The 26,974-nt window shown below is 40.9% G+C and overlaps 1 protein-coding gene across 1 annotated transcript in view; it reads right to left on the reverse strand.

The window, feature by feature from the left end:
- Positions 1-26,974, reverse strand: part of stard9 (StAR-related lipid transfer (START) domain containing 9) — a 356,364-nt gene that overhangs the window by 129,703 nt on the left and 199,687 nt on the right. The window contains exons 18-22 of the mRNA XM_041214173.1: positions 24,486-24,537; positions 16,124-16,261; positions 12,366-12,448; positions 6,962-7,068; positions 696-746 (exon numbers count right to left, since the gene is read on the reverse strand). Coding sequence (XP_041070107.1) covers positions 696-746; positions 6,962-7,068; positions 12,366-12,448; positions 16,124-16,261; positions 24,486-24,537 — 431 coding nt within the window. The remainder of the gene's footprint in view (positions 1-695; positions 747-6,961; positions 7,069-12,365; positions 12,449-16,123; positions 16,262-24,485; positions 24,538-26,974) is intronic.

The raw sequence follows: 26,974 nt of genomic DNA on the forward strand, positions 1-26,974 counted from the left end.
TGGGTACAAAAGCAAAATACTGGAAATTTCAAATAAAAATAGAAAATGCTGGAAATACTCAGCAGATCGGACAGCATCTGTGAAGAGAAACAGGCCTGTCATGATATCTTCTGTTTTTGTTTCTGTTATCTGGGTACCTTGTGCCTGGAAGCTGGTCTGTTAGTGTATCTCACACAAACGATGAAGCGCCAGTTTACACATGTCAATAGAATCCAGCCCTCAGAAATAGGCTCTGTGCATTGGTGGATAAGCTTGAAATGTGAAAGACACAATCCATTTGACATTAAAGGATCATTATTTCAAAGGTTCATTTGTATAATATGTGATGCAATCTTAAATCACTGAAATGATTGATTAGCATTTATAGACAAATCTTTAAAACATGCGAGTGTCAAAAATATAGAATTCCTATCTACTTTAAGAGATGTTATTCCATTTCTTTGCTGTTAAAAATCATATGAGCAAAATAAACCTTTGTATGTTAACACAGTATTTCCAGATGAATGTTGTGACATAAAACTCACCCCACAAATTGGACAGACTAAAATGCAACAAAAGTACATGAAAAGACAGATAATCTCTACTGTTGGTACATTCTATGAATAAGCTGAAAATTATAGTAAGCAGATTTTAAAGTTTCCCTCGCTCTCCAAAAAACAAAGGACAGGATACAATTGTTTGGGCCAGTTTCTCACCTGGTTTCATTCAGCTCCATTTCTTCATCCTTGTCTTTGTCACGTTCCAAGCTGTAAAAATGCAACAGATCAGCTTCATTAGAACACCTTCACTTGTCCTGGTGACAATCTTTCTTTTGCAAATATACAAATCTCAGTTCCCAACAGAACAGAAAGTCAAGCAGGCTACAGAACTATTACACTGTTGCCCGGTCCTGATTCTGAAGTGCAACACTCTCCTGTCTTTACATTTAAAGCCTGTGCCTTGCAGCCTTATTAGAGCTAATCCCAACAGCAGATCAGGAGATCCATGAGAAAGAGTTCCCTCATGGCTGTTGGAACAAGAAAAGTGGGGCAATCCTCACTGGGGAGTGCCATGAACTATACAAGACACACTCTGGGAGTCAACAGCACCACAGACTAGGGTACTATCATGTAGTGGTTATACTACTGGATTCGTAATCCTGAGGCTGGATTAGACCTCAGAACATAAATTCAAGTACCACCATGACAGTTTAACCTTGGAGCTATCGATTACCATAAAAACCCACTGGTTCACTAATGTCCTCTGGAGAAGGAAATCTACTGCCCTTATCCAGTCTAGTGGCTCCATTCCCACCCCCTATAGGTTGACTCTTAACTGCCCTCTGAGGTAGCCAAGAAAAGCCACTCAACTGTATGAAACTCAAGGCAACTAGGGATGTGTAATAAATACTGGCCTTGCCAGTGGTGCCAACATCCTTAGAATGAGTAAAAGACAAAACAACTCAAGATTATTGGTGTTAATCACAGCCACTCGTCACCAATGTAGGGCAGAGAGCAACATGAATAGAGGGCCATATAACCAGTGTGGGAAGTTGAGAATTTGTTGACAGCATGATTTCAGTGAAGAGGGGAAAGGGTGTGCTCCTTTTTTCTTCTGATGCTTCTAGAAGTTTTTGTAAGTTTGAAGCAGTAGATAGCATAAGCAGTAGGTAGGGGAGGTGATGGTGTAGTGGTATTGTTGCTGGACTAGTAATCCAGAGATCCAAGGTAATGCTCTGGGCAGCCAGGTTTGAAACCCACCAGGGCAGATGGTGAAATTTGAATGCAATAAAAATCTGGAATTAAAAGTCTAATGATGACCATTGTTGACTGTTGTAAAAACCCATCCGGTTCACTAATGTCTGTTAGGGAAGGTAATCTGACTCCAGACCAAGTTGACTCTTAAATGTCCTCTAGCAAGCTACTCAGTTGCATCAAACAGCTACAAAGTCTCAAGAAAGGAATGAAACCGGAAAGACCACTCAGCATCAACCTAGGCACCGGAAACGACAATTTAGCCTGTCCACCATCTACAAGGCATCAGCAGTGTGATGGAATACTCTCCACTTGCCTGGATGAGTGCAGCTCCCACAACACTCAAGAAGCGTCCAGGACAAAGCAGCCCGCTTGATTGCACCAAAACCACAAACATTCACTTCCCTTCACCAACGCACAGTAACAGCAGAGTATACCATCTACAAGACGCACTGCAGGAATTCACCAAGGTTCCTTAGACAGCACCTTCCAAACTTAGACAGTACCTACACTGCATGGACTGCAGTGGTTAAAGAAAGCACTTCACCACCACCTTCTCAAGGGTAATTAGAGATGGGCAATAAATGCTGGCCCAGACAACAATGCCCACATCCAGTGAATCGCTAAAAAAAAATCAGTGTTTTAGCGCTAAGTTTATTAAAACAAACAAGCAGAAACCTTAAATAAAAGCAGAACATGCTGGAAGAGCAATAAATTCTGATGAAAGGTTTTGGACCTGAAACATTAACTCCATTTCTCTCTCCACAGATGCTGCCAGACCTGCTGAATATTTTCAGCATTTTCTATTTTTACTTCAGATTTCCAGCATCCTGCAGTATTTTGCTTTTGTATTAGTTGAAAGGAAAACTTAAAAGAGACCAAAAGTTAATTACTTATAAATAAGTACATATTAAGATTAGTGAAGGATCAAAGGTAAAGGACTAAGATACCCAAATAAGGTTTAAAAAACCTTGAGATTTTCCAACATTGCCTGCTGGGCTGGGGTAGACTACACCTGGACCCGGTGATACAGGACAACATTTGGTGAGTAATACAACTTGTTGCTCTCTAAGCTAGGGGAGTGGTGCAAATTAGAGAGTAGGAAGCTATAACTAATACTTTATTTAAACTATAATTAAATTAAACGACCATATTGAATGGGTGTATGACTTACTCCTGCTCCAATTTCTTATGTTCTTAAAATAAGCTGACCTCTAGTGATTTCCAATATGCAGGTGGAAAACTGGATCAATGAATGTCAGGCATTGGAAAGCAAGCGCAAGAAGAATAAATATATGCTAAAATGCAAGGGAAAACTGAATCGCACTTGGCACAAAGTTTCACAATTAAAGACTGACTAGAAGAAAACGTTAAAGAATTATTATATACAGTAAGAAACAAGATTGAAGATAAAAGCAAAATGCTGCAGATGCTGAAAACCTGAAACAAAAACAGAAAATGCTGGAAAAAATCAGCAGGTCTAACAGCATCTATGGAGAGAAAAAAAAATTAGATTGAAGATGTAGTTTGTTTGCAAATGGTGCTGACCTTCACTCTGTGCCCCTGTAGCTCCAGAACCTGGCTCCAATATGAGCGTATATCATGAAGTGGAAGCCAAGACTGCAAGCTAAAAGCTTAGCCTCCTTCTCCCGGCCTGTAAACCCCCCAACATAAATAATAAAGCCAGGAGCATTGGGGAAACAATATCATGCAGTGTGGCTTTATCACTCCTAGGTTCTGTGCTTGAATCTAATGCACTGCTCAAGATGCACATTAGGCAGCATCAAATGAAGATTGAAAGAGCAGTTGAAAGACACCACTGAACATTAACACTGATGGCACACAATAGTTATTTTTGCTGTAAAAAGGACTGCTTCAATCACACCTTTGCACAATTCTCCATTTAATTTTAATTGCTACAATTCCGGAAGTTAAATCTGTATCCAGATACTTAAGGAAAGACCAAGATACATACTTATTACCAAATTTACCAAGCTCTACACAATATTTTTCAACCAGATAAAGCTCTTGTTCATCCTTGCTATTATTTATTCCTGGCCTTTCACCCATTCTTAAACAGATGAATTGACCCGAAATTAAGGCGAAAACTTAGCCCGTTTGCCTCTCTGATTTGCATATCCCCATAAATAACTGCTTGGAAACAATGCACAATTTGAACCAGTGAGTCTACAGGCGGCATTATTTAGAATTCAATAATTACTGGTAGCAGTTTACACACAATAATTACAATCAGATATTAGGAATGAAGTAATACAAACATAACGTAGCAAAGCATTCCAAGATGCTTCACAGGAGCGTTATCAAACAAAATTTGACACATAAGATATTAGGGGAGGGTAACAAAAGTTTGGTCAAGAAGTAGGTTTTAAGAGGCGTCTTGAAGGAGGAGAGGGAGGGGTTCGGGGGGGAGTTGCAGAGCTTACAGCCTTGGCACAGCTGCCAATGATGCAGCAATTAAAATTGGAGATGGTCAAAGGGGCCAGATTTGGATGAGCCCAGAGATCTGGAGGGGTTGTGGGGTTAGAGGAGATTAGAGAGAGGGAGAGATGAGATCATGGAGGGATTTGAAATCAAGGATGTAGGCCAGCAAGCACAGGGGATGGGTGAATGGGGCTTGGTGTGAGTCAAGACACAGGAAACAATCCAGGAGTACACTGGGATAAGCAAGTCAAGGAAATGGTTGAGGGTTTCAGCTGCAAATAAGATGAACCAGGTGAGAAGTCCAGTGATGTTTTGGAGGTGAAAATATGCATCCTTAGTGATGGGGAGAATATATGGTTGGAAGCTCATCTCAGGGTCAAATATGACACCAAGGCTGTGAACAGTCTGGTTCACAATCAAGAGCTGCCAGGGAGTGGGATGGAGTAGGTGGCTAGGGAATGGAGTTTGTGATGGGGATCAAAGACAATGGCTTCGATCTTCTCAATGCTTGGTTCAAATAAATTTTGGCTCATCCACTACTAGATGTCGGACAAACAGTCTGATAATTTAAAGGCAGTGGAGGCCTTGAGAGAGGTGGTGGTAGAGCTAAATTCCATCATTGTACATGTGCAAACTGACATTGTGTTTTCAGATGGTGTCAAATAAGAGGGGGCTCAGGTAGATCCTTGGAGGGTACCAGACTTAACGATGCTGGAGCAGAAAAAGAATCTACTCAATGATACTCTGGTTGTGACTGAAAAGATAAGAATGAAACCAGGTGAAAGCAGTCCCACCCAGCTGGCAATGGTGGAGAGGCGTTCGGGGAGGATGGTGTGGCCAACTGTGTTAATGACTGCAGACAGGTCGAGAAGGATGACAAGGGATAATTTACCACTATTACAGTCACATGGGGTACCATTTGTGATTTTGTAAGAGCTGTTCTGTACTGTAGCAAGAAAAGCTAACAACCATGTTTTACTGGTAAACCATCACTTCCAATTATCTAAGTTCTGCTGCTTTCAGATCCCTCCATTGTCTCACACACCCCCTTCTCTGTAATCACCATCAGCCCTAAAACTCACCAAGATCTCTATGTTCCTAAGATTCTGGTCACTTGGGCATCCCTGATTTCCCTCACTCCAACACTGAAGGCCATGTCATCAGTTGCTGAGACCCTAAGCTCTGGAATTTCCTTCCTACATCTCTCCACCTGTCTCCTCTTAAGACATTTCTTAAAAACCTGTTATGAGACAGCCTTTCGGTAAAGCTGAGTCATTTAAAAAATCCCAGAGGGAGCAACTGTCATAACCTATATTTTAAGAGGTATGTTTGAGATGCAGCTCTAAATTTAGGACCATCAGTTCTCGAGAGGTTTTTCTATTAAACACATACACATGCTACAAATTACTACTATCATAACTTTTAACAAATTCCCAGATTAATCTCCATTAAGGCAACAGCAACCCAAAAACTTTCAGCAGGCACCAGGCAAAGCATTTTCACCTTACAAATGAGGTTCCTTTCACTTTGGTTCCTGCGGAGGTAGTTGTAGGCTTACAGCTGTTTTGATCTTACATTGCCTCTGCTCTGCACACATGAAAACTGCTGAAGTTATACCTTGCACAGCTCATTGAATATAAATTTTCATTATATCACCAGCCTCTTTAAACCCACCTCTTCTAACAATAAAACCCCTTTCATAGTACCAATTTTATCAGCAATATAAACATATTGCATGGTCGCTGCTCGCTAGGTGCCAGATTTCACCCCACTTGAATGCTCTATTCAAAAAATGCAAATGTACTCTACCTCTCTTACATCTCAAAACTAGTACACTGCAAAGCACCCAGGCAAGCTGGCTTTAATTCAATTCAGACACACCCACAGAGTAAACCTCTACTTTAAAAGAAAAATATTTTCCAATAATATTGTGTACATTAATAGCTTCATGACAATATCCTTCTGACTAAGTTCTGTTCATCTGTCCTAATATCTCCTTACGTGGCTCTGTATCAAATTCTGTTTCATAATGTTTCTGTGAAGTGCCTTGAGATGTTTCACTACATTAAAACACTAAATAAATGCAAATTGTTGCAAGATCGATAAACTGGCTTACATTTAAATCATAATAGAATGTGGTATATCTAGTATAAACATGATTCTTATGCTGGCATCTGAATACTGGTCAGCTCTGAAATTGTGAAATTTAGTGTCCGACTGCCTGACATGTGTAGTTAAATTCATTTGGCCCCAACCTTAATGCAGACATATATGTGTGTTCATATAAAAACACAGGGCAACTAATAATGATTAATACTAAAATTTGGAATTATTTTACAGTTAAATATGTATTAACTCAAAGTAAAGCTTTCTGCAGCATAAACATTAGTTTAAGACCTAGGCATTCAAATTAAAGAATTGAATCCACAGGAAAACATACTTGGTTAGCAATGAGATTAAGCTGAAGTTGAAAAGCAAATCCATTCTGGCACTGCATTAACATTTGAAAAATGATACGGGATTCTGAATATGCATTTCATTAGTTCAGTAAGGCTTCAAAACAAATCAAGCAGCCAGCTTATTCTTGCAGGTGTTGATGGGACAGGATTTAGAAAAGATTGAACTTGTTGATTGAAATGGCCTTTTTTGTGCCTAAAAGATCTTACTTTCCTACTCCAATTGCTTGATTGTACACTGGCGCTACTTTTGAAACAGTAATTCACTATCATTTGGCGAGTTAAATATGCCAGCATCCAGTTGGTGGTTCTCACAATTGAATCTCCTACCTTGCTTGCATGAGAGGAGATAAAACATAAGGAGGGGAAAAGTTGAATTCTCCATCCAAATCCAGCCACTCACAGGAGCCACTGCTTGCCAGAGACATACTGCTACTCTATACAAAGGGGGAGAAAAATAAAGATTATATGAATTGAAGATAATATAAATCAATTTATTTAAAAATTTAGCATCCTTCCATATACAGGCAAACAAGGTAATTTGGGAGAGGAACACTGCAGCCATGCCTGATTCAAGGTTCAGGTAGGAAGCACAGTTCAAGCAGGCAAGACAAATCAAACATGTTGAATCCTGGTCACTAGTTTAGTTGGACTAATGGATCCAGGTTGCACGCTTGTTTCAGGATGGCTGAGTTGGTACCATAGACAGAGTAGATCAGCAGACAGTTTTTATGTAAAACGCATTCTATTTATTTACAAAGGAACTCAATAGCTACACTTGTGTGCTACAACTTAAGCCCTGTCTCTACATTACAGACTCTAACTCTAGACTACTCGTTATTGACTACTAAGGTAGCCCGTGCTACTCTGCTATTGGATACTAAGATCACGTGATCTTCCATTATAACATTCTTCTTAAAGATATATTACACATCAGATTACCACAGCAGCCCCTGTACTCAGAAATATGTTTTACAGTTACAATTACAATTTTTCTCAAAATAGCAAATTATTTACACAGATAAGTAATTTAAAAATTCAGTCTTTCTGGGGGTTTCCTTATGCATGTAGAACATCTCAGCTCTACAGCTTCAGATGCTTTGTCAGGAACCTCCTTTTCTGGTGTTGTCCAAACATCAGGTTCTTCGGTAGGTGCCTGCAAATCTGTTCCCTCAACTCTTGCAGGTACAGCTGATCCTTCAGACACGTGTATTCAGTCGAGTTCTTTCAACAAGGCAGATGTTGACATAGTCATGAACATTGGGGGAATCATTTCCTGATACTTTGTTTCTCTCCTCCTTACATGATCTCTATGTCTCCACATGACTGAGCCTTCCACTTTCACGTGGTAAGAAAGAAGTCCAGTCACTCCAGTTATCTCACCTGATAATCTCTTGGGTCCTTCTCCAAAATTTTTCACATATACCATCTCTCTTACGGTAAACTTTGTCACGACTATGGCAGTCATGTCCAGTATTCTGACTTCCCCGACTCCTTTCTACCATCCCCCCATCCCCTAAATTTGACGTTATTAAGCTCAATATCGTTCTCAGATGGTGTTTCATCAACACCTGTTGTTGTGTGAGGGGTGGTCCTATAACTGAAAAGAAAATGTGCTAGCTTGGTCACTATGGAGTCTCCAGTTAATTTCTTCATGCCAGTTTTGAATGTTTGAACCATTCTCTTGGCCGGTCCATTCGATGAAGGGTGGCATGGTGAAGTTTTTACAAGTGGTACCGTTGAGGCTGATAAACTGTTGAAACTCAGCACTCATAAATGGCGTGCCATTTTCTGATACAACCACTTCTGGTAGTCCTTTGATAGTGAAACTTTGACATAGCTTGTCAATTGTAACAGAAGATGTTGGTGACTCCACCTCATATATGTCCATCCATTTTGAGTGAACATCAACAATGAGAAACATTGTTACCATAAAAGGTCCTACATAATCAATATCGCACCCATGGCTGTCCTGGCCACTCCCACAGGTGTAACAAAGCTGTTGGAGGTAATTTTTACACTTGCTGACATTGCATATAACTGTTCACTAAGCTCTCTATTTCTCCATCCATTCCAGGCCACCATAGGTAGCTGCGTGCTATAGCCTTTATTCGGGAAATGCCTGGATGTGCACTATGCAGTTAACATTAGCTTTCACCCTTTTGGAGGAACAATCACTCAAGCTCCCACAATAAGATACCATCCTGGCTAACATCTCATATCTTCTGTAAAAGTAGAATTTCATTTCTTCAGCTTCTGTTCTTGTGACCAACCATGAAGAACTTGTTCTCGTGCTTTGGATAAGACTGGGCCTTGACTTGTCCAATTTCTGATCTGTCTAGCACATACCGGTGATGAATCTAAGAAGTTCAAAAATAAAACGAGTTCTTGAGGAGCTGGAACATTCTTATCGTTTTCTTTCAAAGGCAAACGATTAAGTGCATCAACGTTTGCAATCTGATTTCCAGGTCTGTGAATGAACGTATACTCATACACTGCCAGAATCAACACCCAGCTCTGTATTCTTGCTGAGGCTATGGGTGGTATAGCCTTGCCCTTGCTGAACAATCCTAGCAAAGCCTTGTGGTCCGAAACGATAGTAAAATGATATACTGTACATACTGGTGAAATTTCTTGATACCAAAGATGATTGACAACCCTTCATTTTCTCTCTGAGTATCCCATTTCCGTTGTGTTGTGTGTTTTTGATACATATCCAATAGGCCTTTATGAACCATCGTCCATTCCTCAATTGGATGAAGGCCCTGTGAATCTATCCTGTGACCTAAATAAATTTCTCTTTCGCTTGGAATGTGCACTTTTCATTTTTCACCTCAGAAATGTTTCAAAACTTCTTCCAAGTTTGCTAAATGCTCCTTTTCAGTGAGTCCTGTCACCAGAACATCATCTAAATAAACTACAACGTGAAGCAATCCTTGCAGTAAACTTTCTATTGTTCTCCGGAATATGGCGCAAGCTGAGGATACACCAAAATGCAAACGGGCAAATTGGTACAACCCTTTGTGTGTATTAATTGTGACAAATTTTTGGGAGGTCTTCTCTAACTCCAATTGTTGATAAGCATGACTCATAGAGCTTCGTGTAGGCGGTTCCACCTGCCAGCTTAGCATACAGGTCTTCAATTTTTGTGTAGGGTGTCTGTCCAACTTAGCCACTTTATTAACAGTCAATTTGTAGTCTCCACAAATTTGAACGCTTTGGTCAGGGAAAATTGGTGCTGCCCATTCTGAGGACTGCAGAGATTGTATAACTCCCAGTTTCTCTAACCTGTCCAAATCGTCATCTACCTTTTCCCGCATTGCATAAGGTCTTGCCTTCATAAATCAGGGAGTAATGTCTGGATCCACATGAATTTTTGCTTGTAGCCCCTGGATCTTTCCGAGTCCATCTTGGAAAATTCTGACATATTTTTGTAGTAGCTCAGGTGGCCCACTGGCTCTCAGTTGGAAGATCTTAGCCCAATCCAATTTAATTTCTTTCAGCCAGTTTCACCAAAGGAGGCTTGGCCCCTCACCTGCTACCATGATCAAGGGTAACTTTACTGATAGACTTCCGTACTGCACAGTAACACTGCTTATGCCTTTGATTTTGATGCCTTCTCCTGTGCAAGTTTTCAATTCGGCATCTGATTCTTCCAAATTTAACTTACATTCTCCATAATTCAGCTATATGAAAGTATGCTCGCCTATCACCATAATGGAAGTTCCTGTGTCCACCTCCATTCTGATAGGTCTATCGTTCACCCTCACTGTCACATGGATTGGTTCTGTTCTTCCTAACCGTTGAATTATACAACGATTAAATATCTGAATCTGTTACTTCAGGCTCTTCTATGCTATGGATCTTTTTTCTTTTGATTGAAAATCTGCCTGATTCTATCCTTGCAATGTCTCATGCGGTGTCCGATTCTATGACAGTAAAAACATTCAATTTTTTTCCATTTATTACAAGGTTGTCTGCTTCCACCTCTGTTACCATTATTCCACGTTTTCGCTGCTAACTCATTTCTTTTTATTTGTCTGAAAGTGGTGGCTGCTTCCTGTTTCTCATCAGAGCTGTGCATTTTCATGCCCTTTTTGGCTGGGGCTCCCTGCCCAACATGGAGGACGGCGCCATTTTGCACTCCGTGTATGGCTTTCGAGTCCCTCACCACGCTTTCCATATTTCTAATGCCTTCTGAAAATCCGAGTTTGTTTCAGACAGTAATCTCTTCTGAATTGTATCTTCATTTATACCGCACACCAAATCACCCCTAAACATATCATTTATATATGACCAAACTCGCAAATTCTGTTAACTGTTTCAGACTTGCCACATAATAAGCAACTGCCTCCCCTGGGGCTCTACTTCTTGAATTAAATTTGAACCGTTGCATCGTTACCAAGGGCTTGGGCTGGTAATGACTCTTCACAAGATTCACTAAGTCATCAAAACTTTTCAAATCCAGGGCACTGGGTGCCGTCAAACTTTGAATCAATCCATAGGTCTTACTCCCACACGTGGATAAGAGGATCATTCACCTCTTTTCCTCCCCCGCAATGTTGTTAGCTTGGAAAAAGTCTCAAAATATTGAGACTAATTGTCCACGGTTGGGTCGAAAGAATCAACTCCTCCAAACTGCAGCATGCTTCGAAGGGGCTGCTTCGACGATTAGCATGGAAATTCCACTTACAATTATGGTGCGAGGTACGGCCCAAGTTCGGTTCACTCGATTTCCTTCCTCGCTTTTTTATCGTCCTTCCTTTCTTTTTCTTGCTTTTCTCCTTGTGGTCAGTTTATTGGATCCTGGTCACTAGTCTAAGTGGACTAATGGATCCGGATTGCACACTTGTTTCAGGATAGCCGAGTTGGTACCACAGACGGAGTAGATCAGCAGACAGTTCTTATGTAGACCGTATTCTGTTTATTTACAAAGGAACTCAGCAGCTATACTTGTGTGCTTACAACTCAAACCTTGTCTCTACATTAGACTCTAACTCTAGATTACTCACGACTGACTACTAAGGCAGCCCATACTACTCTGCTACTGGACACTAAGATCATGTGATCTTCCATTATAACATTCTTTTTAAAGATATATTATACATCAGATTACCACAAAACGTTAATGTCCTTTCAACGCCAATTAAATCAAATGAATCATCTCTTGGCGATGATCCACTATCATAGTGTGAGAGCATATTGTTGTGAGAGCACATGGATAGTTCCGATCTGAATAGGAAAGGGGTTGCAGTATTAACTCAGACCCAAATCCATTTCCACAGTCGTGTGTTGTCATCTGTTTCCCTTAGTTATCAAAGATGGCTGTTTCCTGCATGTGTAGAGTCATCTGTTGTGTATTCTAATACATGGCTGCTGCCTGATTGCAAGGCTGCGCACAGTGTGGGCAAGGGTGAATTGCCTGATTTTGTTGGGACTGCTTGATCTTTCTAGGTTGCTTTTTGTCCTTATTACAAACTATATCCTGTGCTGCTTGAAGGAAACACTGCCACTTTTACTTTAGAATTTTCAAAAAAATGAGCCTAGCCTGTGTTCCTAGGCTGTATATTCTATCTAAAGATGTTTTTTAGGATTCCCAGTGATGGACAATGCAGATCTCATTCTTTCCAAGCTTTTTAAACACACCAAAAAGTAGGGAATTATTAGACCTGCTACAGTGCAAACTACAAAAACATTTAGTAATTAAGTACATATGGTCACAGTATAAACTCACAGCTCTCCTTTGTCTCAACTTTGCAGCTTCAGTTGGATGGTTAAACCTGAATTTGTGCACCTTTCCTAATACTATAACAGCACCTGTAAAAGAAATTGAATCATGCTAAATAAAGCTCAGAAGTAATGGAAGACCAGACTCTGTTATTCCAGAGCTATGGACAACATATAGGCATGATTACCTCGCTACAAAGAAAAGAAACAGAAAACACCAGCATTCTTTGAGACAAGATATTTTAAATAATTTTTTAAACTTTTGGCAGAAAAAAAAAATTGTGGGCAATCTGTGGAACAGAGTTGAGATATTTTCCTGCTAACTTGGCCTCTTGGGTATTTTATGCTTGCATGTGATACAAATCGATTGTTGCTGCTCTTGTAATCAGACAACGATTGTAATGGTTTGTAGATTCTGGCTCCAGGTTAGAAGGATTCAGTGCAAAATTTTCTTTTTATAAAACGTGCTGCAACTGTAACAAGGTGTGATACATCGAAGTGTGATGGGAATGTGCTGAACGCAAGATCTTTTACATATGTGGCACCCGCATGATCTAAATCATGGTGAGTTTGTGGAAATGCAAATTCTCTCATCATGGCTATATATTTACAGTCATTCAATAAATGATCTTGCATTTTTACTACAAGAGCATTGTAATGATATTCCCATTCTTGAATACCATGATGATGCTCATATGAAAACTTGAAATCGAAGTTTTCATTACTATGATAGGTTTATTTTATTTATTAATGGGATGTGGGCATCATTGGCTAGGGCAGCATTAATTGCCCATCCCTAATAGCCTGAGAGGAGGTGTTCATTAGCCTTCTTGAACCACTGTAGTCCATGTGGTGTAGGCACACCCACAAGAAGGGAGGGAGTTCCAGAGATTTGACCCAGCAACAGGTAAGGAATGACAATGTAGTTCCAAAACAGGATGGTGTTGTGGCTTGGACGGGAGTTTACAGGTGGTGGTGTTCCTATGCATCTGCTGCCCTTGGTCTTCTAGGTGGTAGAGGTTGAGGGTTTGGAAGATGCTGGAAACTTGGTGAGTTGTTGCAGTCCATCTTATATATGGTACACACTGCCAGTCACTGTGTGTTGGTGGTGGAGGGAGTAAATGTTTAAGGTGATGGATGGCTGCGAGGTGGGGGGGCAGTCAGGTGGGCTGCTTTGTCCTGGATGGTGTAGAGCTTCAAGCGTGTTGGAGCTGCGCTCATCCAGGCAAGTGAAGAGTATACCATCACACTACTGGCTTGTGCCTTGTAGATGGTGGATAGGTTTTCGGGAGTCAGGAGGTGAGTTACTCGCCACAGAATTCCCAAACCTCTGACCTGCTCTTGTAGCCATAGTATTTCTATGGTTGGTCCAGTTCAGTCTCTGGTCAATGGTAACCCCAGAATGTTGAGAGTGGGGGATTCAGCAATGGTATTGCTATTGAATGTCAGGGGGAGATGGTTAGATTCTCTCTTGTTGGAGAAGGTCATTGCCTGGCATTTGTATGGCGTGAATGTTATTTGCCACTTATCAGCCAAGCCTGAATATTGTCCAGGTCTTGCTGCGTATGGACATGGATCACTTCAGTATCTGAGGAATCGTGAATGGTGCTGAACATTGCGCAATCAACTGCAAACATCCCCACTTTGCACTTAATGGTGGAGGGAAGGTCATCGACGAAGTAGCTGAAGATGGTTGGGCCTAGAAATTACTCTGTGGAACTCCTGCAGTGATGTCCCAGTGACATGAGATGACTGATCTCTGACAAACACAACCATCTTCCTTTGTGCTAGGTATGACTCCAACCAATGGAGAGTTTTCCCCCTGATTTCCATTGACTTCAATTTTGCTAGAGTTCCTTGATTCCACACACTGTCAAATGCTGCCTTGATGTCAAGGGCAGTAACTCTCACCCCACCTCTGAGCTTCAGCTCTTTTGTCCATGTTTGGAACCAAGGTTGTAATGAGGTCAGGAGCTGAGTGGCCCTAGCAGAACCCAAATTGAGCATCAGTGAGCTGGTTATTGCTGAGTATATGCCACTTGATAGTACTATTGGCTTTGCTGATGATTGCATGCTGCTTCTGCTGTTTGGTTTGCAAGTAGACCTGTGTTGTAGTTTCACCAGATTGACACCTCATTTTTAGGTACGTCTGTTGCTGCTCCTGGCATGCCCTCCTGCGCTCTTCGCTGAATCACGGCTGATTTCCCATGTTGTTAGTAATGGTAGAGTGGGGGATATGCCAGGTCATGTAGTTACAGATGGTGTTGTGGCTTGGAGGGGAACTTACAGGTGGTGGTGTTCCCATGCATCTGCTGCCCTTGTCCTTCTAGATGGTAAAGGTTGTGAGTTTGGAAAGTGCTGTCGAAGTGTTGAAGTGAAAAAAGGATGTATTCTTATTCAGTGCTTTCACTGTCTTAGAAAATTAAAGGTATTGCTCGCATCAAAGCTAAAACCACATATTTTCTGCTTGAGGTTTCCAGAAGTTTTTCCGAATACTGAGATGGTAAAGGCTCTGTAACTTAAAATGCAAACAGTTTGAAGTCAGCCATTCCAATATAAGTGGTTTGTGTTTTAAATAACAGAGTGGAATTAGTGAAGCCTCCCAGCCATATTTCTCCTTCACTGTCCCTGGGTCAAAATCCTGGAACTCCTTCCTAAGAGCACAATGGAAGTACCTACACCATAGGGACTGCAGTGGTTCAAGAAGGCAGCGCACCGTCACCTTCTCAAGGGCAATTAGGAATGGGCAATAAATACTGGTCCAGCCAGCACCACCTACATCCTGAAAACGAAAAAAATGATAAAGGGATTCGATAGGGCAGATATGGAGAAACTATGTTCTCTGTGACCTCTACCACCTAGAAGGGCAGCAGATGCATGGGAATATCAACTACATGTTCCCTTCCCCAGTCACACACCATCCTGACATGGAACTATATCACTGTTCCTTTACTGTCGCTGGGTCAAAATCCTGGGACTCCCTTCCTAACAACACTGGGGGTGTATCTACAGCACATGGACTGCAGCAGTTCAAAAAGGTGGCTCACCACCACCTTCTCAATGGCTATTAGGAATTGGCAATAAATACTGACCTAGCCAGCAATGCCCACATGCCGTGAAAGAATTTTTTAAAAAATAAGGAAAGTGTCAGGGTGGCAGTGAGGTTAGGGAAGGAACACCATGGAGAACAGAACAGGGCTAAGTAGGAGTAAAGGATTGGCTAGGACAGCAAGTGAAAGGTGGGAAGAGACATCTTGGTGGCAGTAGGTGGTGCTGTGTATTAGTGTCACCCAAAGGTAGGATGACTTACTAGGAGGCAAGAACAATGTTCATCTTAAGTATAATCATGACAAGCAGGTATTAAAGCGAGGGAAGTGATATAGCACAAAATAAAAAATTTACAGGAGCTGTGTGCTTTATGAAAGACTCAATATATTAACAGTTATAAATAACATTTAAAATTTTGAACAATCACTAGAAAATAATGTAGAAATATCCTTGGATCAATAAAAAACAATTTGGCTTTTTATATTTTGAAGTTCACAGGTGCATATGTGCCATTAGCATCAGTGCCATTTGTGCTCACTGAATATCTAACCAAGGACAGCCTGTGGACAGAATAACTTGAAAGAGAAGAACAAGGATGATAGGAGACAAAATGAAAATATTTCAGATTGGTTTCAAATTATTCATTAGGCATTATTAAAAGAAATTCTGCACAGATGATGCTAACTGGATGGATTAGTGATAAAAGTCAGTAATTACCTTGAGACAAACGATATGAATGGGTTATGTCCAGTTCATTAACAGTGCACTGTGACCCTCCAATTGGTTCAAGTGTCACTACGCCATTGTCATTATGAATGACACAGTGCTCTGTCTCCACCCAAGGACCCCGCAGAACTAAAATGAAGACAATTATAATGAGTTTTCTCCCAGTCAAATGCTGTTGAAACTAGGTCACTAAGTTCTTAAACTTGACTTTAATTGCCTTTAATCCAATTAACGGCACACAAATGGTCATTTGCAAGGGACTTTTATCCATTGGCTCATGTTAACATTCTAACATGAACATTTTAAAGAGACTCTAGATTATGGCAGTATAGTCTTATCAAAACTTGCTTTTATGTTCATTTTGTCTTCTATTTTATGTATAATTACATAAAACGTGCAGCACAGAAACAGGCCATTTGGCCCAAATGATCCACACCAGTTATAAAAACTTCATGGACCCTCGTCCCACCCCTTCTCATCTAACCCCATTAGCATATCCTTCTATTTCTTTCTCCCTCATGTATTTATCTAGCTTGCCCTTAAATGTATCTCTGCTATACAGATCAATTACTCCTTGTAGAAGCAAGTTCCATGTTTTGATCACTTTCTGGGCTCCCTATAGCATTTGTTAGCGGCTACCTTATACTTATCGCCCCTCTTTTAGGGCTACTCCACAAATGAAAGCATTTTGTCGACAAAGAACCATAGAATTGTTTCGGTGCAGGCCATTTGGCCCATCCTGTCTGAACTAGCCCTCTGAATATGCAACTCACCTAGTGCCATTCCTCTGCCTTCTCCCCATAATCCTGCACATTCTTCGTTTTCAGATAACAGTCTAATCCCCTTTGGAATGCTTCAATTGAACCTGCCTCCACACTCTCAGGCAGTGCATTCCAAACCCTAATCGCTCACTGTGTTAAAAAGTTTGTTCTCAGATCATTTTTGCTTCTTTTAATAATTACTTAAAATCAATGACAAATACATGAACAAATTCAGCTTCATCACTTATCCTGCTGTATTGTGGGACAGATGTATTTAACCAACATTTAAAAAGTCACAAGCTATTATACAGGAGTCATAATTATGATAATTATTACGTATCCCCTATTAAACATTTTCATAATCTTAAAGACCTCTTTAGGTCGCCTCTCAATCTTTTTTCTTGAGAAAAGCAGCCCAGCCTGTTCAATTTTCTCTTTCTGAGAATTATAGTCTCTCAGTTCTTGTAATCTGTTTTGCACCTTCATCAGTGCCTCTATATTCCATTTTAGTCCTGGTCTGGTGTAGAAAAAGAAATTGAAGGGCTAATGCTACTCAGATAGCAAGGAGGATCACAGAAAAAAAGCACAGAAGAAAGAGCCATTTGGCTCCTCATGTCCATGTCGAGACTGTCAGAAAAATTCAGTTAGTCCCATTCCCTTTCTTTTACCCCTTGGCCTGCAAATTCTTTTATCTTCTGATAATTATCCAATTCCCATTTGAAAGCCAAGATTGAATCTTGCACCACCACATTTACATGTATCTGAAGGTGTTAAATTTAGTATTAAAGGTAGCATTTGATTTGTTTTCTTGTTTCTTTTATAACATCGAGCACTATAATTTTGTGTAACAAAATAATTAATGGAAATTATCTATTAACAAATTAATTAAAGAAATGACTAGTTTTCCTTTACTGTGGGTTTTTATCAATCTTGGATTGAAGTAAACTCTCCACATAGGGCTGGATACTGAATCTGGCATGATATTGAGTCAACTTGGGAGAGATTTTCCTTGAAGAAATTCTCTCCTTTAGAATCAGATGAGTTTTAGCCTGCTCATTGCATTAATACTTTCACTTTCAGTTCTTGAGAGAAGCAGCACCGTATCTAAAATATAGTGAGATGACTGAAATCTTGAAGGACAACAAGCTTTAGTCAGAAGTAAAAGGGCAGATTGGATGGAAGCACTAAATATAGAGGCTAATGATTGAAGGAGACCACCACATCAAAGCAGATAATCCTACTGTCAAATCTTCATTTGATCAACACAGATTAGGAGTAGTGTAGGATTTAGGAAATCAAGGGTTTAATTTCAGCGCAGCGCGATCACTTTTGGAGAAACATGAAGAGTCAGCATAATCTGAATGGTACGATGTTGAGGAGGTGCAAGAACAGAGGGACCTGCAGGATACACATTCATAAGTCTTTGAAGTAGCAGGGAAAGTTGATGAGCATTTCAGAAAGAATATGGGACACTGGTCTTTGTAAATAGGGGCACTGAACACAAAAAGATAGAAAAGCAAAATATTGAGGCGTTGGAAATCTGAAATAAAAACGAACTGCTGAAAATACTCAGATCAGGCAGCATCTGTGGAGAGAAAAACAGAGCTAATATTTCAGGTCTGTGACTTCTTCTGGTGGAAAGTCATTGACCTTTTTTAAAATTTATTCTCCCATGGGATTTGGTCATAGCTGTGAGGGCAATATTTGTTGCCTATCCGTAATTGCCCTTGAATTGAATGGCTTGCTGAACCATTTCAGAGGGCAATTAAAAAGTCAACCACATTACTGTGGGCCAATCTGAAGTCACATGTAGGCCAGATCGGGTAAGGATGGTAGATTTCCTTCCCAAAAGGGATTAGTGAACCAGAGGGGTTTTTACAACAATCGATGATAGTTTCATGGTCACCATTACTGAAACTAGCTTTCAGTTCCAGTTTTTTATGATTTGAATTTAAATTCCACCAGCTGCCATGGTGGGATTTAAACCTGTATTCCCAAGAAAATTAGCTTGGGCCTCTGGATCTTTAGTGACATTACCACTACACTACCATCTTCCCTGGAACGTTAACTACATTTCTCCACAGATGCTGTCAGACGTATGAAGTCATGTTGAACCTTTACAAATCTCTGATTAGACCTCAGCTTGGGTATTGTGTACAATTCTGGGCAATGCATTTTAGGATGAATGTCAAGGCCCGGGGAGAGTACTGAAAAGGTTTATCATGATGATAGAGGGATGACATGTTATTTAGAGATTGCGAAAACTGGGATTATTCCCCTCAAATCAGTGAAGGTTAAGGGTGACTGTATAGGCTCATGTAAAAGTGAGTTTTTGAGACCAAACTTTTAGGCAAAAAGTAGGGAGTCACCTAATACACAAGGAATTTTTGAGGGGTTGAAATTGTTTCGTGCTGGGGCTGACAGATCGTGTGTTATCTGATTGATGCCATGTTGGAGCTGCTTCTCCCGCTCACTGCTTCCCGACTCTCCCACTTAATGCTTCCCTGCCTCTCTCTCTTGGCTTCCCTGCTTGACTCGCGCTCTCATTCTGCTTCCCTCCCCGACTGTCCCACTTGCCACTCCCTGCCTGAGTCTCTTGCTCGCAGCTCCTTTTGCACACTTCCTTCCTCTTGCGGATCCTCTCCTGAACGCTCACTCACATTGAGGTTTCGGGAGAAAAAGGGGCAAATGGGCGAGTCAGGCAGGGAAGCAGAGAGAGTCGAGAGTGGGAGAGTCGGGCAGGGAAGCAGTGTGCGTGACAGGGTCGAGAGTGGGAGAGTCGGGCAAGGAAGCAGTGTGCGTGACAGCGTCGAGAGTGGGAGAGTCGGGCAGGGAAACAGAGAGAGTGAGAGTGTTGAGAGTGGGAGAGTCAGGCAGGGAAGCAACGTGCGGGAGAGTCAGCAAGAGGGGGAGAGTTGGCCACTGGGAGAGTTAGTAAGCTAGTGGTAAGTAGAAAGAATTAGTATTTTTAGGCCAAAAGTTGGGGCTTGACTTATACATGAGATATACGTACAATTAAGGAATTTTTGGCCAAAGGTTGGCCAAGAGATCGACTATTACTCAATAATATATGGTAATCGAGGTATTGAAAATTATGAGGGCTTTTCTTTAAGAGGAGAAACTACTTCCTCTGCTAAGTGGATCAGTAATCTGAGGTCATAGATTTAAAAATTGGCAAAGAATTAAAGGGGAAATTTCTTCATACAGGCGAAACAGGAGAGGTGGTAAAAGAGGAGGAGGCATTGCATTATTAGTTAAGGAGTCCGTTACTGCAGTAAGGAGAGATGATATCTTGGAGGGGGCATCGAATGAACCTTTGTGGGTAGAGCTTAGGAATAAAAAAGGGGAAATTACATTATTAGATGTTTATTATAGACCCCCAGACAGTCAGCAGGAAATTGAGGAGCAAATATGTGCACAATTTGTGGAGGTGTGTAAAAACAATAACAATAGGGTAATTATATTAGGTCATTTCAACTTTCCCAACATTTATTGGGATAGACATAGTGTTAAGGGCTTGGATGGAGTAGATTTCTTGAAATGTGTATAGGAGAACTTTTTAGGTCAATATGTAGAGGGTCCAACAAGGGATGGTGCATTGCTGGACCTAATTCTGGGGAATGAAGCCAGACAGGTGGCTGAGGTGGTGGTGGGCGAGCATTGTACTGACAGCGACCACAATGTGGTACAGTTTAAGTTTGTTATGGACAAAGAAATTGACAAGTTGCAAAAAAATGTTTTGGATTGGGGGAGAGTAGATTTTAGTCAAATAAGGCAGGATCTGGCCAAGGTAGACTGGAAACAGCTACTTGTGAGGAAATCTACAGAGGACCGGGGGGGGGGGGGGGTGGTGGTGGTGGTGGTGGTGAAAAAGGAAATGGTTAGGGTACAGGCTCAACATGTGCCCTCTAGGGTGATAGGAAGGAGTAACAAGCCCAGAGAACCATGGATGACCAGAGATATTCAGGTTATGATGAGAAAGAAAAGAGAGGCTTTTAGCAGGTAGAAGGGAAGTAAATCAGCAGAGGCATTAGTGGAGTACAGACAGTGCAGGGTGGAGCTTAAGAAAGCAATTAGGAGAGCAAAGAGGGGATATCAGAAAGCTCTGGCTGGTAAAAGTATGGAAAATCCCAAGGATATTATATAAGTATATCAATGGAAAGAGGATAACCAGGGAAAGAGTAGGGCCCATAAGGGAACAAGGGGGCAATCTATGGGTGGAGCCAGAGGACATCTCTAGAGTGTTGAATGAATACTTCACGTCCGTCTTCACCCAAGAGAATGAGGATGAAGGTATTGAACTCGGGGAGAGAGACTGTGAGGTTATTAAGCAAATTGATATAGGGAGTGACAAGGTATTGGAGGTGTTGGCAGGCTTAAAAGTGGACAAATCTCCAGGTCCGATGACTTGTGTCCCAGACTGCTGAGGGAGGCAAGGGAGGAGATCGCAGGGGCTCTGACCCAAATTTTTAACTCTTCTCTAGCCACGGGGGAGATGCCAGAGGACTGGAGAACAGCTAATTTGGTTCCGTTGTTTAAGAAGGGTTGTAGAGATAAGCCAGGGAACTACAGGCCAGTGAGTCTCACGTCAGTGGAAGGGAAACTATTGGAGAAATTTCTGAAGGAGAGTATCTATCTCTGCTTGGAGAAGCAAGGTTTGATCAGGAATAGTTAACATGGTTTTGTCAGAGGGAGGGCATGCCTAACAAATTTGATTGAATTTTTTGAGGAGGCGACCAGGTGTGTAGATGAGGGTAGTGAAGTTGATGTAGTTTATATTGATTTCAGCAAAGCCTTCGACAAGGTCTCACATGGGAGACTTATAAAGAAGGCAAAGGCACATGGGATACAGGGTAATTTGATAAGGTGGATTCAAAATTGGCTTGGTTGTAGAAGGCAGAGGGTGATGACAGAAGGATGCTTTAGTGACTGGAAGCCAGTGTCCAGTGGCATACCACAGGGATCTGTGCTCGGTCCCGTATTATTTGTCATTTATATAAATGACATAGATGACTATGTGGGGGGTAGGATTAGTAAATTTGCGGATTACACAAAGATTGGCGGGGTGGTTAACAGTGAGGTTGAGTCTTGGGCTACAGGAAGATATAGACAGGATCGTCAAATGGGCAGACAAGTGGCAGATGGAATTTAACCCTGAAAAGTGTGAAGTGATACACTTTGGAAGGAGTAATTTGACAAGGAAGTATTCAATGAATGGCATGGCACTAGGAAGTCCTGAGGAACAAAGGAACCTTGGCGTGTGTGTCCATAGATCTCTGAAGGCAGAGGGGCACGTTAGTGGGGTGGTGAAAAAGGCATATGGGACACTTGCCTTTATCAATCAAGGCATAGATTACAAAAGTAGGGAGGTCATGTTGGAGTTGTATAGGACCTTGGTGAGGCCACAGCTGGAGTACTGTGTGCAGTTCTGGTCACCACATTATAGGAAGGATGTGATTGCACTGGAGGGGGTGCAGAGGAGATTCACCAGGATGTTGCCTGGGATGAAACATTTAAGTTATGAAGAGAGGTTGGATAGACTTGGATTGTTTTCATTGGTGCAGAGAAGACTGAGGGGCATGGACAAAGTGGATAGGGAGCAGATGTTCCCCTTAGTTGAAGGGTCAGTCACAGAGGGGCATAAGTTCAAGGTGAGGGGCAGGAGGTTTAGGGGGGATGTGAGGAAAAACATTTTTTACCCAGAGGGTGGTGATGGTCTGGAATGCGCTGCCTGGGAGGGTGGTGGAGACATGTTGTCTCACATCCTTTAAAAAGTACCTGGATGAGCACTTGGCACGTCATAACATTCAAGGCTGTGGGCCAAATGCTGATAAATGGGATTAGGTAGGTAGATCAGATGTTTCTCACGTGTCAGTACAGACTCGATGGACCGAAGGGCCTCTTCTGCACTGTGATTCTGTATCCAAAAATCCAGCAATATCTGTGTTGAATATACTCAATAGCTGACCATCCACAGCCCATGGGAGTGGAGAACTCCAAAGATCTTCAAGCAAATGGAGTAGAGACATTTCTCCTTGTATATCCAACCCCCCTATTCTGAAACTGTGACCCTGTGATCTAGACCCGCAGCCAAGGGAAACATTTTCTCAGTGTCTACTCTGTCGAGCCCCTTGAGAATTTTATATGTTTCAATGAAATCACATTTCATTCACCTAAATTCTAGAGAATATTGGCCCAGTTTACTCCATCTCTCCTCATGGGACAATCCCCTAATCCCAGGAATTAGTCCAGTGAACCTTCAATGTACTCCCTCTATGGCATGTCTACCCTGCCTCAGTTGAGGAGACAAAAACTGTGCACAGTACTCCAGGTGTGGTCTCTCTCAGGCCCTATAAAGTTGCAGGGAAGCGGCATGAGTGCATACAATTGTTAAACTTCATGTCCTATCTTGCAAGGTGTCGATGTTTAGTATTAATTCCTTTGTATTGATTAAATATGAGGTGTTTAAGAAGTATTGCCATTATAACTTGTTGGGTCAATTGAAATTCAGCAATTATATTAGCAAGGAATAAGTGGTTAAGGCTGCCTATACACCATTCAAACTACAGGTAATCTATTACTGGGTGTACAGCACATGAACCATTCATTCTGATGAGTGGCAGTGGGCTTTTGAGAATTGGAACTTCAGTCCATAAGTAGCTATTGGCTTGAATAATTGTGACCTCAGTTGGTTAAAGTTAAAAGTTGGAAGAAACTTGCTGGCTTAAAGGTTTGCAAGAGACCAAACATTACAGAGGCTACACAGCAGTTGAAAGGATCATGAGGACTCAAAAAGTCAACTCTTTTCTTCTCCGCTGATGCTGCCAGACCTGCTGAGTTTTTCCAGGTAATTCTGTTTTTGAGTTGAAAGATTTATACTATCCAAGGCGAGCCACTAAAATCAAATGAATTTTTCCCATGTATTTTTATAAATACTGCTTCAATTTCAATTTCGCTGCAAGCTGCTCTTGCAAGGTTGGACTGAAAGGCTCTCCCCACTCTGCCCCCCCCCTCCAAAAAAATCGTGTTGCATAAAACAGGAAAACTTGAGCTCACAAACGAAGCAAAGTTGTATAAAATAAGCGATTCTGCCACAATGTGTGCGACAGGGGAAGGCAGCCTCAGCAGCTGAGATCAAGCTAGGGGTTTTGGTGTCAAATGTGAGGATGGGGATGAAGAGCAAGCAAAGCAAACATAGAGTAAGTGAAAATATCTAAGAGTTTATGGTTAGATATTGTGCTATAAAACCAGTTCACTGCAACAATGTTCTCATTGGAGGTAACACCAGACAAAGAAGAATGGAGTATGGATTTCAGTGAAGAGAGGGGATCATATGCCCTCCAAAGCTGTGAAGTAGCCTCTAGCCAACTGAATGATGGGATAGTTTAAATCTACAAATGGATAATAAGGGAACAAGCTGAGTTTATTTTCACTTTGTAGTTGTCTATTATTTTAGTTAGGTTCTGAATTCTAACATGGATATAGGTAAAAGATCAGCGAATTTAGATCCATATCGTAAAGGTGCTGCTACACAGGGCTCAAGTGGAAAAAAATCATTATAACTCTCAGACAAACCCATTTTATGCACTTACCAATGTCTTGGTCTGTCTCAGCGTCAATTCCACCAATCTTTGTTGTTCCTTCCTAAAATCATGAAGACATTTAAACCAACTGCATATCCCCACCAAGCACAAGAAACTCACAAAGTTACACCAGAGAGAGAAGAACCAAAGCTCTTTATCAAGATCAGATGCATGTGCTCCAGAGAAAGCATAATATTTGAGTCTAAATCTTAATGTTTAACACTAAACTATCACTTCAAGTGAGGTTCTATTTGCATTGAAATATTTTAAAGTCTCAATACATATAATACGAAACTGCCTTTTCATAAGAGCTTCATAAATAGCATTCTACAAGTTAAAAATTGAATTCAAAAGACATTCCACTGCAGATGACACATGAAGGTTTTCCTCACTACTAAGCTATATCACAACAGGTGGGAAAAACAACATAACCAACCAAACTATGGGTCACAACTCTGTTACAAGGGTATCTTAACATTTTTGAGAAAGAGTGAAGAGGTAGTTCATTAATTAGCAAGGAAACATAGCTGGGTGTTATTTGTGTTTTCACGAGTAGTCACATTCTGGATGGTGAAAGTTACAATCTTGAATGCACTTTCTGAAAGGACAGTGGGAACAGATCCAGTGGCAATTTTCAAAAGGGAATTTGTATATTTCCATGAAAAGGAATTGCAGAGCACAGGGAATGCACAGGGGAATAGGACTCATTAGATAGTTCTTTCAAAAGGCAGCATGATGTGCTGAATTGCATTCTTCTGGACTATTTGTATAATTCTATGAAGTGCCATTAATATCAAAATAGTAAAATGAAATAAAAGCCAAACATTCTGAAGATATGGAATTAGGTCATGGAAATATATACTCTAGAGATCATTTGTTGCTATCTCCAGACATTGTACACCTCGCAACCACACTGCTGCAGACAGGCAGTTGGGAAATTGTAATGAGCAAATCAGCAGACTAGGGTAAGAATCCTTTGGTATCTTGCTGAATAGAGATTGGTATACTAACAGCATATAGGAATGCAAAACACACGGACCCATTTAAGTGTTAATACATCTGCAGTGTACTGTTTAACTTTCATTACTTTTAGAGAAAAATAACTTCTAAAGTCAGGGAGCAAAACATGCAGATTTATCACAGCAAACAATTTAATTTTAGTAAGCTCAACACATAGAAGGACAGATTATTAGTAATAGTTTCCTACTTACAGCTCAGGAGGTCCAATAGAAAGATAAAGGAGTCAAACAGAACAAGAGAAAAAGAAAGGTAATTTAAAGAAAGAAAAATGTGGTGGGTAACACTGTCTTCTCTTTAATGGTAATGACTTATCAGCTGTAACCTCTGACCTCTCTCCATCTCAGCCTTTCTCCCTTTCTACATTTTAACAATATTATGATGGTCACAGCTCTTCCTTCCGATCTTCATCTTTTATTCCATCTAAACTTCAAACATACCAAACAAGAGTATATTGAAACCAAAACCCACTGCACGATCTCCTCATTATTTCTCTAAACAATGGAACATATTGTAAAAAAGGATAATTTCTGTATTCACAGTTTTCAAAACAGCTAAAATGGGAACTGTCTTCAACTAGGAGGGCCACAGACAATGGGGTAAAAATTCTAGTGGTTTTACCCCAATCTCCTGCTAATTTGAGATGTTAATGTAATAGTAATGTAATTAGTAATGTAATAATGTTAATTGAAATAGAACTTACACTGAGATTAGAATTGTCGCTTTCAATCCCCACAAATGGTATTGTGGTTTTAGTTATGAAAGGAAACATGAGTTAACATCCACTTAAAGAGTTGAACCTAGTTAACACTGCAATTGCTGTTCAATGGAGGAGTATTTTGATCATCAAAGAGGCCTGCTTTTGCTTAATAAAAAGGACATCCAAATCATTTAGGGACAGGCTCCTAGTTCCAAATTGGCTGTACCTCTATGGGAGAGGGTTGATATTTCATACTTAACATCCTCGGAGTGACAATCAGTGTCCTCGCATTGTCTGTGACTGTAAAGATGACTATGGCCCTCAATTTATATGCAACCGCCTCCTTCCAGGGATCTGTTGTAGGATCTCACAATCTGCAGCCCACAACTGCATCAGCCAGGTCACTGATGCGGTGCTTGTGAGCACTTCCAACTATATTCAGTTTAAGATGGATGAGTTCAGTTCAAAGCCAGAGGGCTGTCGGCCTTGCTTCCCTTGTAGGATTTCCATGGGTCCAGGGATTCATAGACTGTGCTAATGGCTGTTTAGCTCAGCTGGTAAGAGCATGATGCAGATATGCTAAGGTTGCAGATTTGATTCCTCTGAGTCATTTATTCACTAAGAAATTCAATAGGAAATTGAGAAGAAAATTCTTTACCAAAGAGTAGTGAGAATGTGGAACCCACTATCACAGGGAGTCGTTAAAGTAAATAGTATTTATAAATAGCATTTAAGGGGAAGCCAAATGAGGAAGAAGGGAATAGGGGATTATAATGATAGA

Source organism: Carcharodon carcharias, chromosome 20 (genome assembly GCF_017639515.1).
Source record: "Carcharodon carcharias isolate sCarCar2 chromosome 20, sCarCar2.pri, whole genome shotgun sequence".
Lineage (NCBI taxonomy): Eukaryota > Metazoa > Chordata > Chondrichthyes > Lamniformes > Lamnidae > Carcharodon > Carcharodon carcharias.